At 35.4% G+C, this 13,665-nt stretch overlaps 2 protein-coding genes across 4 annotated transcripts; one reads left to right on the top strand and one right to left on the bottom strand.

Moving 5' to 3' along the window:
• Positions 1–1,302: 1,302 nt before the first annotated feature.
• LOC130825328 (pentatricopeptide repeat-containing protein At4g02750-like) lies at positions 1,303–4,601 on the top strand. Its single transcript, XM_057690493.1, has one exon. The coding sequence runs from the start codon at positions 1,579–1,581 to the stop codon at positions 4,279–4,281; it is 2,703 nt and encodes a 900-aa protein (XP_057546476.1). The 5' UTR covers positions 1,303–1,578; the 3' UTR covers positions 4,282–4,601.
• On the bottom strand, positions 3,351–12,997 carry LOC130825329 (cyclic nucleotide-gated ion channel 1). Of its 3 annotated transcripts, none has more exons than XM_057690495.1 (8): positions 12,649–12,997; positions 11,100–11,211; positions 8,950–9,502; positions 8,295–8,507; positions 7,384–7,670; positions 6,879–6,990; positions 5,995–6,231; positions 3,351–5,621 (listed from the first exon to the last, which is right to left on the bottom strand). In XM_057690495.1, exons 2-8 carry the CDS (start codon positions 11,126–11,128, stop codon positions 4,920–4,922), a joined length of 2,133 nt encoding a protein of 710 aa, XP_057546478.1. In that variant the 5' UTR covers positions 11,129–11,211; positions 12,649–12,997; the 3' UTR covers positions 3,351–4,919. The 3 variants fall into 3 exon arrangements, with proteins under 3 accessions (XP_057546478.1, XP_057546479.1, XP_057546477.1); XM_057690496.1 differs by lacking the exon at positions 12,649–12,997 and adding an exon at positions 12,520–12,630; XM_057690494.1 differs by lacking the exon at positions 12,649–12,997 and adding an exon at positions 12,520–12,587 and having other exon boundaries at positions 11,100–11,236.
• Positions 12,998–13,665: the final 668 nt, after the last annotated feature.

The following is a 13,665-nucleotide window of genomic DNA, read 5'->3' on the forward strand; positions in this document are numbered from 1 at the left end:
TAGAAGGAGCGGTTAAGAATATTAGAGAACTTAAATTTCACGATTCTGAAGTAATTCTAACTTTGATTACTAAACTACTGTTGATTTGCTTGTTAGCATTTCAATGATAGGTACTAAGATGAAAGTCTTTTTGGCATTGAAAATTTAACTTAGGTGAGAGTCATTTAATGGCATTGGGGTAATGAAATGTTGTGTATAGTATTTTTGCAAGATATAATATTCTACATAAACTAAAACTTTAAAACTACAGGTTTCTTAGTATGTTGATGCCCTACCTTGTGTCTTATTTATATGAAGTTGCATATGATGTTTGCATTTTAAATTTTCAACCAAATTCATCTATATTTTTGTTTAACTTATAAAGTATCTACGATTTCATTTCTCTTTGATTTTTTAAAAATGCAGGTCTACACCGCGGCCTTTGCCTTTACTTCATTCTTAAGGAAGAAGGTTCGGCTTCTTTGCGATTCTGCATCAACCAAAGGAATTCGTGTCTCTTAGGGAGAAAATCTCAGCTCTTCGGTTTTCCGATCACAAGAATATAGGTGTTGTTGAGTACACATGATAGTGTTCAAACTTTTAAGATCACCTTTATGATACATTGTTTGTAGCTTTATCTATTAATTTGAAGAGAAGTGTGACTGGTCAGCTAAGTTTATATGTTTATTTTTGATATAAAGCATCAAATACAACAGAAAAGAAAGTGAATAAGAAAACTAAACTGAATATGGATAAGATATACCATCAATTTTGAGAGGTGGAAAAAATTTTCAAGCAAAATCACTTCAAGACAATAAAACTCACCCAATAAAATATAGTTCTACATATACATAATTAGAGTGCTAGTATGAATTACATGTGTAATGTGTAAATAAAAACTAATATAAGTGGAATAATTGGATATTCGATTTTGCAAATACTCATATCCACATCTTGTTTCGATTTAAAAATGGGATGTTCGATTTGAAGTATTCAACTTTCAAAAGTTAGATAAATTATCCGATTATTAAAATGACATATTCAGATCAGATATTTTTGCTAACTTCTACCTAACGTTAAAATTAAAATTATACTCCTTTCATTTCACATTATTGGTTATATTTTACTCTTTCTCCAAATTTTCAAGTACAACTCAAGGCTAAACATCTATATAATACACTTTACAAAATATATACAAAAATTTTAGATGAATCTTTTGAAATACTATCAAGATTTATATTAACGTTTCATATTCATGAAAAATTATATTTGGAATTTCTCTCGAGATATGAAACATTTCATAACTAAGAAATTTAATAAATGTCGTGATAAATAAGTTGCTCTACAATTATCATCTCATTTAACAATATTGAGTTCTTGCCTAGTTCCAACGTAATAATATCTCTTATGATGATTGATGAATTTATATTTTCAGCCAAATCAAAATTCATAAAAAAATAGAAAAATAGCTTATTGGTGGAACAATTATTCGAATTAAATACCATCCTAGCCGAATCAAACATCACATTTAATTCCAGACGGCAAGACAGATAACTTGAATTCCCCTTCGAGTTAAGCTGGAATGCAGAACTCAAGTCAATGACTCGTCATCTTTTATCTCACTTCCGAGTTTTTTCAACTCAGTGCAATAAAAGAATCCGAGACTTGTGCAAACTTGGCAAGGTAGATGATGCACGCAAGTTATTTGACAAAATGTCTCAAAGAGATAATGTGAGTTGGGACACTATGATCTCTGGGTATACCCGAAACAATCGGATTATGGATGCCCAGCTCCTTTTTGATGCATTTCCTGGTAAAAATGTTAGAACTTGGACTGCAATGTTGACTGGGTATGCTAATGTTGGATTACTTGATGAAGCTTGTAAGGTTTTTGATTCAATGCCGGAGAAAAATATCATATCTTGGAACGCTATGATTAATGGGTTTGTGCTTAATGGAGATTTGAGTTCGGCAAAGAAGATGTTTAATGACATGCCTGAGAGAAATATTGCTTCTTGGAATAATATGATTACTGGGTATTGTCATTGTGGTATGATGAGGGAAGCAATGGAGCTTTTCGTGCACATGCCGGAGAAAAATGAAGTTTCTTGGATGATTATGATATCTGGTTATGTTAAGATACATATGTTTTTTGAAGGTTGGAATCTGTTTGGAAGGATGCACCAAAGTGGTTTGTTGCCTGATCAGCCGATGTTAGTTGTTGTTTTAACGGCTATAATTGGTATAGCGGCTTTGAATTTAGTTGATAGTGTACGTAGCATTGTGATAAAAACTGGGTACGAGGAGGATGTTGTTATTGGCACTTCGATTTTAAATGCCTATACAAGAAGCGGGGAGTTGGACATGGCAAATGATTTTTTCAGTAGAATGCCGATGAGGAATGAATTCTCATGGACGACTATGATTACTTCTTTTTCACAGTGCGGAAGATTAGATGAAGCAGTTGCATTCTACAGGAGGATTCCTGAGTCGACTGTTTATTCGCAGACAGCCATTATGACTGCATATGCTCAGAACGGAAGAATCTTGGATGCTGAGGGATTGTTAAAAAAGATTCAAAATCCAAATATAATTACTTGGAATGCTATGGTTTCTGGGTATTGTCAAAATGGAATGATTGATGAGGCAAAAGATGTATTTTTGCGTATGCAAACTAGAAATTCAGCTTCTTGGGCGGCTATGATTTCCGGGCTTGCACAAAATGAACATTATGAGGAAGCTCTGTATTTGTTCACAGAGCTCCATAGTTTAGGACACGTTCCAACTCATTCTTGTTTCACTAGCTGTATATTTGCCAGTGCACAACTTGGATCGGTTGAGATTGGAAAACAAATTCATGGTTTGGCTATAAAAAGGTGCTGCCAGCATAACTCCTTTGTCGCAAATGCCTTGATTTCTATGTATTCTAAGTGCAAGAATATAGAAGATGTTTCACAAGTATTCAAAACATTGGGATCAAAGGACATTGTGGCCTGGAATTCCCTTATAACTGGACTTTCGCACAATCACATGCTCGTAAAAGCTCGTGATACCTTTGAAAAGATGCCTGAACGTGATGTTGTGTCGTGGACTGCTATAATGTCTGCATATGTACAAGCTGGAGACGTTGATTCAGCCCTGCGTTTGTTCGTTGAGATGTTGGCAAGAAATTTGAGACCTAACGAGCTAACATTGACTTGTATTCTAAGTGCGTGTGGGAGTGCTTGTGCGATTAAGCTCGGTGAACAGATTTATGGATTACTCAACAAGCTTGGATTTGAGTCATATTTATCTATTAATAACGCCTTGATTACAATGTACTTCAAATTTGGAAGTGAGGATGGATTTTCGGTCTTTGAGGGCATGATTGAGAGAGATCTACTCACATGGAATGCCGTTTTGGCAGGATGTGCACATAACGGACTGGGTAAAGAAGCCATAACATATTTCCGAAGGATGAGAGTTGAAAGAATTCTTCCGGATGAAAACAGTTTTTTGGGGTTGTTATGTGCATGCAGCCGTGCAGGATTGTTAGAGGAAGGGAGGTCGTATTTGGATTCCATGCGTAAAGACTATGGGATCAAGCCATCGGTATACCATTATACTTGCATGGTTGATCTTCTTGGTCGGACTGGTAGGCTTTCTGAAGCCGAGGCATTGGTTGAAAGCATGCCTGTCGAGCCTGATTCTGTGCTTTGGGAATCCCTTCTTGGTGCCTGCCAGATCCATTGCAATATCGAGCTTGCTGAGAGAATTGCCGAAAGACTCTTCCAGATGGATACACTTAGCTCAGGGACATATGTGTTATTGTCTAATTTATATGCCTCACACTGCAAATGGGATAAAGTAGAAGAAATAAGAGAGCTGATAAAAACAAAAAGAATGCCTAAAGAACCTGGAATCAGCTGGATTCACATCAAGAACAAGCAGTATACTTTCTATACAGCTGATAAGGGTCATGGTTGTATTGAACAGATTCACACTCTCTTAGACGAATATTGTGGGTTTTTGAAACTAACAGGGTATGTGCCTAAAACGGAGTTCGTTCTTCATGATGTGGACGAGGAGCAAAAGCATAATCAACTCCTGTACCACAGTGAGAAACTTGCTCTTGCCTTCGGGATTTTGAACACGCCTGATAAGTCACCGATTTTGATCACGAAGAACCTTCGTATTTGTGGTGATTGTCATGCTTTTATGAAGTTCATGTCCAATGCTACTCAAAGAAAGATCATTATTCGAGATAGGAAACGATTCCATCATTTTCGAGATGGTGTATGTATGTGTGGTGACTACTGGTGAGACATTGATTGTAAGTTGAATCTTGATAGAAGTACTTGGAACTACTGAAATTGTGGATGTTGTAGAGTGAGATTAGTATGGGGTTGCAGTGTTGTGGCTTGCTACTCGTATACTCTATTGAGAGTGTCGGGAAAATCCATCAAAGGATGTCCTCATCAAGCCTTTTGCCAAAGTTCAGGATCGACATCTTTAGTTGCGTCAGCTGCTTCCTTAGACTTTGCCTATGATCAAAGACATTGTGGGCATAAGCTTGAACTTCGAAAAGCGTGACCCTAGAGAGATACTGGCTTCGGATAATAAGAGCTTTGACACATTTTTTTCATGTGCCAGCTAGTCGTCACTGTATCTCAGTAACTCGTAAATCAAACTAATCTGTTCCATGACACGGTTTAGCACAATTATGTACAACATTACACAGAAGAACGATTATTAACCACACTGTCTTTTCTGTTAATCAACACTGCACAATACAAGTATTAATTACTAATATACACAGGTTAGCTTCAAGCGTCAAATGCTCGTTACTCATTAGCTATTAACTTCATCCTAACATCATACAACATACAATTTTTACACCACCAAACAGTGCAAACTAACTAAAAGGGTTCCCCCAGTCTTTGGTTCCATTTAATACTTTCCTACTGATGTTCCACGGAGAAGTCTGGCTCTGCCGGTTTCTGAAGTAGAATAGGCGATATTCTCTCCGGCAACCTTGCTTTACGGGCTCCATTTCTACGTAAAGCACGAAGTGCATTTGCAGCAAACCTTGAGGCGTAAATTGTAGCACCCAAACTTGGTGAGGAGCATCCGGCTTCTCTTGCCAATGCATCTTGTAGCCGGTCTTCTTCTTCTTTAAGAGACTGCTCCATCTTTTTCCTGTGGTAACGCCTCCAAGCGGCCTGGATAAAGCAAGCGGCCCAAGTCCTCCATTGTTGAGAGTAATGCCTGAAAGTATGCCGAAGTTGCTTACTGTGGAGTCTTCGAAATTGAGAGGCTACAAATTTCAAGTCATCGGCCAATAGAGCAAAAGCTTCGACTTCTGTTTGGGTTTCGACTGTTCGGGTTGACAGAGGTAAGTTGGATGACGGGTTCGGATCAAGAGCCCAAGTTAAGAGTTCCTCCCCACAGAAATCACCGGCTTTCAAATACTCGCAATTGAAAAACCCTGTTCTTCCGCCATTTGTGGTCATTGACCGCAGCCTGCCACGCATAACAAAGACCATCGAATCCACAGGGTCTCCTTCTCGGATCACACAACTGCTTTGTGTGTAAAGCACTGGCTTCAGGCAGTCACACATTGCATCTAGCAGCTGACCATCCATTTTCTCAAACATTGGAACCTAAAAGACGAGAGCAGAGTATGAGATCTCAATATATGATTCTAGAGGTGGGCAGTTCAGGTAATTGGGCTGGTTTTGACTCCGGTGTAGTTGGTTCATTTTTGCTTTTAGTGCGTACCAAGGAAAACATGTTGATCTAGCTTCATTTTCCATGGTCGGTTTAAAAATGTAGCAAAGTCATAAAAGTATGTTTTTACTTGTTGGTTCAAGTTTCACTAGACCAAGACATGTATCTCAAAAAGAATTAATTTTTTTGAAAATTTCCCGAAAAAGGCAAGATTAAGATGATAAATCATAACTTCTAAAGACAATTATAGTGTTTCAGCCAAATGTTTACAGTTCAATAGTATAAGAGAAACAAAAAGAAACTCACTCTTGTAACCAAATCAAGGCAAAGGTGACGTTTTATATCCCTCCTCAGATCCTTTGGAAGGTTCTTGATTAAACTTTCTTCATCCACGCCTCTTGTTTCTTGCCACTTGTATTGTTCATACCGTCTGATCCTATCCCTTAGATCCAGGGGGAGAAGACGGTGCGACATCCACTGCTCTGCATCTCGTTTTTTCACTCTCATCTCCTCTAACCGTGTTGTTATCGATTGTAGATATGTCTGTTACACCATTAAGTTAGAAGAAATAGAAGTCAGACAAAAATGTGTTGTACCATTAAAGCAATGTGGCACATGTAATGGGAGAGAGGATCCCCAGCAGCCAATAAATTAGTTCCATAATACACTAATAATAACTACTCCTGTGTTCTAATGGGTTTGCTACATATAAATTTTTCTACTTCATTAGTTTGGTGAGTAGTAAATGTAAGAAAAGGATTAAAAAACAAGCGGAGGAAAGAAATGTGGATGAGATGAATAGAATGATTGAGTTCGTAGATGATATGAAGAGAGATAAAGTAGACCCATGTTCGAAGAGAAAAATATTGTCATTCTGACAAACCAAATCTAAATATGTAGCAAATTCATTAGGACAGAAGAAATATATTCTAGAACCTCCATCCTAGTAATAGTAAGTAGTAACCATATTGACTTTCACACTAAAAATACAACAGTAAACCATATTTTAGGCACTCTATCCTCTATTCACTCACACACAATGAGAATGTGCACACCGCACCATAGGAGAAAGATCTATGATTCGCAACTTTTCTGGTTCACCCTTCGGAGAAACTTCCGATTGCTGCTTAATGAATCTAGTTTTCTTAATCTATCTACGAGTAAGGAACAAAGAAAATGCTCCAATCTACCTGCATATTTCCAATAAGAAATGCGAACAGCACCAGACCAGCAATAGCAATCAAAATGGCAAAAAGGTTTTCCCAGACATAGGTGCTTGTTTGTAGGTTTTGACCAAGGGAACTGCAAGTTCAAAAATATTGAGAAAAATGTTAGCATAATCAAACATATATCCTCAAATCAGAACAAACAAATAATAACTCAAAACTATCATACATTACACACAAAGCTTAAACTTTACAAAGCAAAAGAAAATATCGAAAAACACGATTAGGAAAAACAAAATCCTACCACGACCACTTCAGGGTAAAGGGGGTCAAATGAATGCAAACTTACGCCTAAATGATGATAGAGAGCCGATATTAAGAAACATGCGTCCAACAAGAGAATGCAGACAGCAGAATGAGAACCAGAAGATGCTCGAATAGTGAAAAACTAATAGCTTTGACTACAAAATGCAACAAGAATAGGAGATCGAGAAAATAAGCAGCAATAAGAAATATCAAGTATGCTGACCTCAAATTTTGTAAGCCCCACCAGAAACAGAAGAGAAATTTCTTCGGGAAGTCTGTTGTTTCCACCACACCAGATGTAAGGGCATTCATAAACATTCCAAAATCAAAGGGCCCTGTATTATCAGATGTGATGGGGCACGATTCATTCAAATAAGCGTTGTTTACGGGACCCTGGTTGAGGTCACAGTATAATGCACCAAGATCACATGGAGTACGCATTGCACACGCCTTTCTCCAGCAAGTAGTTTCACGTTCAATGGAAAATAAGTACCAAAATGCTCCAACTACCTGAATAAACACCGCATAATACAAAATTACAAATATTAGAGCTGAAAAAAAAGATGTAATTTCATACAAAAGAAACCGTGAATAATACAATCTTTCGTTAATTTCCTTCCAATAATACCAACTTTTGATTAACTATGAAGGTTTTTCTTAGAATATACCAACTTTAGTTTATTAACTAATTTACCAATTTTTTTGGTCATACTCTTATATAGTTTGATTTTTAACATGTTAAAGATTAACTAGGAAAACACCCTTTAATTTGATACTCCCTCAAGTTCTTTTAAGTTCCATTTAGTTTTAGCACAATATCCAATGCACTAATTCAATTCTAAATATCTCTAATTAAGATATTAATAAAATTTACATTGAGACGAATCAAATAAGATTCCACTTGACTATATTTTGACGTCTAGATTAAGAATAAAACACAAATTAAAAGTAATCAATTAATAGTGTCAAAAAATTAAATGGGACAACTTAAAAGAATTGGAGGGAGTATTATTCATGATTAATCACAAGTTGCTATTATTGTAGATAAATAAGCAAAATATTAAATTATTCTTGGTAATTTTTCCTAAGGCATGCAGACGAATAGGAAAAATGATGTATATATCAATCACTCACATGACTTGCCAGCATGTAAAGCAAGAGATTAAAGGCAGCTCCAGCCCAAGCTGTTTCCGTCAAAATGCCAGAGGTTCTAGTAACTTCTTTGTATAATGGGAAAACTCTCGCAATCCTTGGAATATATTGGAAGACTACGAGAAACTTTAGCAAGTTTTTTGTGTTCAATGATCTTGAGCCTCTCAATTTAGGTATAATAATTAATATAGCCACCTGCAAATACATCAAAAAGTGATAAAAACCCACAAATTAGAAGATAGTAGTGTCGTACAAACTAGTCACTTCAAGGAGAACATGTTTTCCAACAAACACTATAGTCCGTGACAAACTCTGAAATGCACGGTGACAAAGAAAGAGACTTGAAAAGGAATATGCCAGATGCATAAAAATCAATTCATGCTAGCATCATCCAACAGCGTTTACATCAAACTGTGGAAAATGATCTATGGAAACCTAAAAGGCCAAACAATTACAGTCTTACAAGGTTTAGAGTTTAGACAACATAATTCGAAGCGAAAGACAAAGCTATTCGCCCTAGAACTGAAGAAGAAAAACACGGCCAAGCATAAGACATTCCTTGAGAAACAGCATGTATTTTTTTGTAAGCAAAAGATGGTACCAATGAAAATGAATTGTAAAATAAATTTCTTCAAACCTGTGGCAAAGGAAGTACGGCAAAAATATCAATCCAGAAGTAAGAAGACATATATCTTTTTGCAATTTCTTTTCCATCTTCGACTAACACCCCTCTGCCAAAGACCCGAGAAGAAGGAGCAATAAAACCAGTGCGAAATTGGAAAACGATATGAAGCACGTAAAAGATATCAGTGAAGGAGCGCAAAACACTAGCTATGACCTCCAACTTATGATCCAAATGCAGACACTTTTTGTCATTATTAATCACGGGGATATAGAAAAACAAAGGATCTATTGAGACAGCAATAACACAAGATAGAATAAATATCTTATTCCATTTCTGAAGAAACGCCCCTTGTGGATCTAATACTTTCTTCTTGGACCATGACTCATGTAAAAAGCTGCCGCTGAAATATTTGCCTATCGTTCCGAAACATTGAGGAAGACATTTGCATCCCCTGTTAAAGCTATCAGAAATGGAACTTCTCAGCCTTCTGAACTTGCCAAAACGAGCATCATCTTGAATGTAGAACTGAGCATCAACACTTTTTTGAGGCACCCAGTCCTGAAACCTGGAGAAACAATGAATGAACTCATTTGTGATATATGAGTTGACAAGAATATAATTATAAAATCACTAGGAAACCAAAGCAAGTGTTTCAGATATGATATATAAACAAGTAAATACAAGCTAATCTTCGAGAACAAATTTTTTTCTTTGTTGAAAATACGACCAAGCAGCGCAGCTGCACCGATAAGGATAAAAAGAAGGGAAATTCCACATGGTAGCATCCAATTTTCATGAAACGCTAGTGGTAGCACTTTTGTAAGATTTTTCCACATGGTAGCATCTAGTTTATACACTATCTAACTGTCGTAGCATTTTCCGTTAAATTCTTGTTAATTTTCGTTTAATTCATCATCTTGGAAAAATAGCATGCAATTTTTGCTCTCAAATATTTAATTCACCATTTTAACGTTTAATTCAACGATTAATTTATCAACGCTCTTAAATGTTGTAACGATTAAGTAGATATGTATTAGTGATTGGAATGCACCTTTTGAACTTATGAAATGCACCTTTAGAGCTTATAAAATGCGCCTTTTGAATTATTTATTAGTGTTTATAATACACCTTTTAAATTTTATAATGCCAATAATTTGAATGAAAATAAAATTGTTACAACATTCAAGGGCGTTGATAAATTAATCGGTGAATTAAACGTTAAAATGGTGAATTAAACATTTGAGAGCAAAAATTGGATGCTACCATGTAGAAAAATCTTTAAAAATAATGAATTAAACAGAAAATGCTACGGCAGTTAGATAGTGCATAAACTGGATGCTACCATGTGGAAAAATCTTACAAACATGCTACCATGTGGAAAAATCTTACAAACATGCTACCACTGACGTTTCTTGAAAACTAGATGCTGCCATGTGAAATTTCCCCTAAAAAGAAACTTCCAAGAAAAAAGAGAAACAATAGCACAATGTAACACAAGTTGTGACTATGGGTGTTCAATGTGCCAAATAAGGGCCAGATTGAGCTTAAACAAATGTGGGCCGGGTTGGATAAGGGCCCTTTAAATTTAATATGGGTTTTATAATTTCCATTGATCAATTTATAATAATAAAATTATCATTTATAATAATTAAATTGTAGAAACGTTAATAATTCTCATGGGCACTATTATTTTAATAATTAAATTATCTATTAATTATGTTATTTACAAAGGCCCGTTTCCAACCCTTATTAAGCCCTATTATAGCCGGCTTTATTTTTTTTATAGTAGAGCCATTTTTGGCCCCGTCCATTTTCAACCCAGCCCTTACAAAACCTTTTTAAAACGGGCCAAATAAGGGCTTTAAATAGGGGTCTGGCCCATTAAACACCTCTAGCTGTGACATTGACCCATGATTGAGAGAAAGATGATTGAGAAAATTGCACCTCATGTACAAGACGTGAAACATCGCTCAGCTACCACAACAATACATAATAACATAAATAAGATGTATTCCATAAGTTTGATGAAATGTCAAATGAGATACAAAACAATACTAATGCTGTTAGCTAAACCTATCGGAATATATTTAAACTCAACAAAAAGGAAAAATACGAAGCGTTAATTTAAATAATACAATATGTTTTAAGAAGAAATTTCTAACCTGACAAGCTTTTCTTGGTTATACTTCATCACTTTTAGACAGAAACAATATTAGCTACAACAAATAATCCATCATATGATAATAACTCAGACAAAATTCTCCCTTCCAAGTTCTGCGAAATGAAGAAAACAGAAGGTCTAGTCTCATTCAGAATAACATCAAAGGAAAAATCATCTATCAAAATTAGACGATGACTAACACCAATAATACATTCAAATACATAGACCTACTCATAAGATGCACCATTTCCCCATGTCAAGATTTAAACACTTTTAATCCAACTATGAATCAAACAATAGATAACTTTGCGCACCAAACTTCGACAATCCCTCACCCCCAGCCCCAAGTCTGAATCAAACTTATATACAACTTCACATCCCAAACTTCGACAATCCCTAACCCCCAAACCCACTCCCTCGCTCCGAATTAAACTATTTTGTAGCCCCAAACTCTGATAACCCCCCTAAATCCAACCTCCAATCAAACCTGCAACACCTTCATGCTCCAAACTCGGACAACCAGAAGCCCAACACCAATCATAACCAAAAACACCTTCACGCTCCAAACTCGGACATACCCATAAACCCTAACTCTGATTAAACAAAAGACATCTTCACACTCCAACTCTTACCACCCCTGATCAAACTATAGACACCTTCCACGCTCCAAACTCCGACCACCCCCTTAAACCCCAAGTCTAATCAAACCAAAGACTCTTCACACTCCAAACTCGGACATACCCCTTAAACCCCCAACTCTGATTAAACCAAAGACACCTTCACGCTCCAAATTCCGACCACCCCCAATCAAACTATAGACGCCTTCACGCTCCAAACATCGACCACCCCTGAACCCCAAATCAATATCAAATTATGGACAACTTCACGCTCAAAACTTGGACGACTCTTTCTAACCTCCCATCTAACCCTCACAATCACGGTCCAAACTCGAACAACCCCCTACCCTCCTCCCACTAGGAGAAATACATTGATTTATTCACATAACCAGTTTTCAAAACCTTCATACTATGACAGCACCAACAGAAATCAATCCCATGTAAAGTCAGATATTGGAGTAAGCAAGAATGAAGCAATTATCCCAAGATGAACCGAATAAAATGAAAAATTTCACTCACAAATACAAACTAAAAGGTTAAATGATATAGAAATTATTGAACTTTTTCAAAAGGGGCCAAAATCATACTAAAAACAGCCCAGAATGCAAATCCCTCACATTAATATACATAAAAAAAAAAAAACAGTACATTTAATAACTAATTAAATTAACACAAGAAATGCAAATCAGAATTTCAATAAAACATAGTTCCAACTCTAAGTTACGGTTTCCAAGTTCCAACTAGACATATTATCACCTTAATAAAACCCACAAATAAAGAATACCAAAGAAAATAGATTTGTACCCCAAATAACAGAACAAAACCAAGAGGCTAAATTTCGAAGAAAATAGAAAGAATTGTTTACTAGATTAAACTTAAATAAGCATTCAACTTTCAAATAAGTATTTATTGCAAATAAAAAGAAATACTAACCAATAAAAATGAAGAAATGAGAGCAATAAAAAGCAGTGAACAGAGAAAAGAGGAAAAAGGACGACTGAAACTTTATAATTAATTTATTGGTTTGTTGAATTGGAAAAAAATGGAGTTTTGTGTAGTGTGATATTATTTCATAATGAAGGAGACAGGGAAGTTTCCCGTGAACTTCCTGGATGATTAGTGTGACGCCTTTTTATTATTCAGATAATTAACTGTTTAATTTGAAATATTATTGTAATTATAATTATTTGTTAAAATTATTGTAATTGTATTTATATTACTCATTTTCAAAAAATGTTGAGGATAATTTTGAAACAGATGACGGAGTGTGAATAGATTTGAGAAGTAGAATGATAAACTGAAGGATGAGAGAGGAAGTAAAAAGGGTCAAAGTATTTAACAAAGTCAATGTAGTTGTGGGCCCACTTGTAATATTAAAATTGTTTTTGTTTTTTGAAATACTATTAAATTGAATTCTGACATTTCGGCATATTAAGGGAGAATAAAATCCTAATGTAGGGATGTTTTTGTAAATAATAATATTGGTAGTTAATTAAGTACTTTCTTTGTTCATGAGGTACTAAGGACATGTTTAGTTAACGGTATTGATTGGTGGAAATGAAAATGACTTATAGCGTAACTATTGATAATACGTATTATGACATATATCATGGTGATGAAAATTTGGCCATACAATAAAAATTTTGTGAAGAAAATAAAATTGTTGAAAGAGATCAAGTATGGTCATATTTGTAAAGAGATATTCATACCAAAATTAAGCTAATTTTTAATTGTCATTCATACCATTGAGTGCTATTACCAATCGGGCCGTAATAGTAATAAGAATTAAAAAATATATAATCTTTGTAATTGGAGTAATGATATATCACATAAATAAAATAAAATGAAAAGTAAATCACATATTTTTAAATGAGATTATCTATGAGGCTAACCCATACAAATTTAGCTAATTAAAATGATCATGTATAATTTTTAAAGTAGTCAATAGGA

This window comes from Amaranthus tricolor, chromosome 10 (genome assembly GCF_026212465.1).
Source record: "Amaranthus tricolor cultivar Red isolate AtriRed21 chromosome 10, ASM2621246v1, whole genome shotgun sequence".
In the NCBI taxonomy this organism is placed as follows: domain Eukaryota; kingdom Viridiplantae; phylum Streptophyta; class Magnoliopsida; order Caryophyllales; family Amaranthaceae; genus Amaranthus; species Amaranthus tricolor.

What these genes read in the sequence shown, in the direction of transcription:
- LOC130825329 (XM_057690495.1), bottom strand. Translation starts at nt 11,128, where the DNA reads ATGAAGTATAACCAAGAAAAGCTTGTCAG. An exon ending in TTTACATGCTGGCAAGTCAT is followed by an intron (nt 7,671 to 8,294) that starts GTGAGTGATTGA and finishes GTGTTTATTCAG; the next exon opens with GTAGTTGGAGCATTTTGGTA. An exon ending in TTCTTATTGGAAATATGCAG is followed by an intron (nt 6,232 to 6,878) that starts GTAGATTGGAGC and finishes ATGGTGTAACAG; the next exon opens with ACATATCTACAATCGATAAC.
- LOC130825328 (XM_057690493.1), top strand. Translation starts at nt 1,579, where the DNA reads ATGACTCGTCATCTTTTATCTCACTTCCGAGTTTTTTCAACTCAGTGC.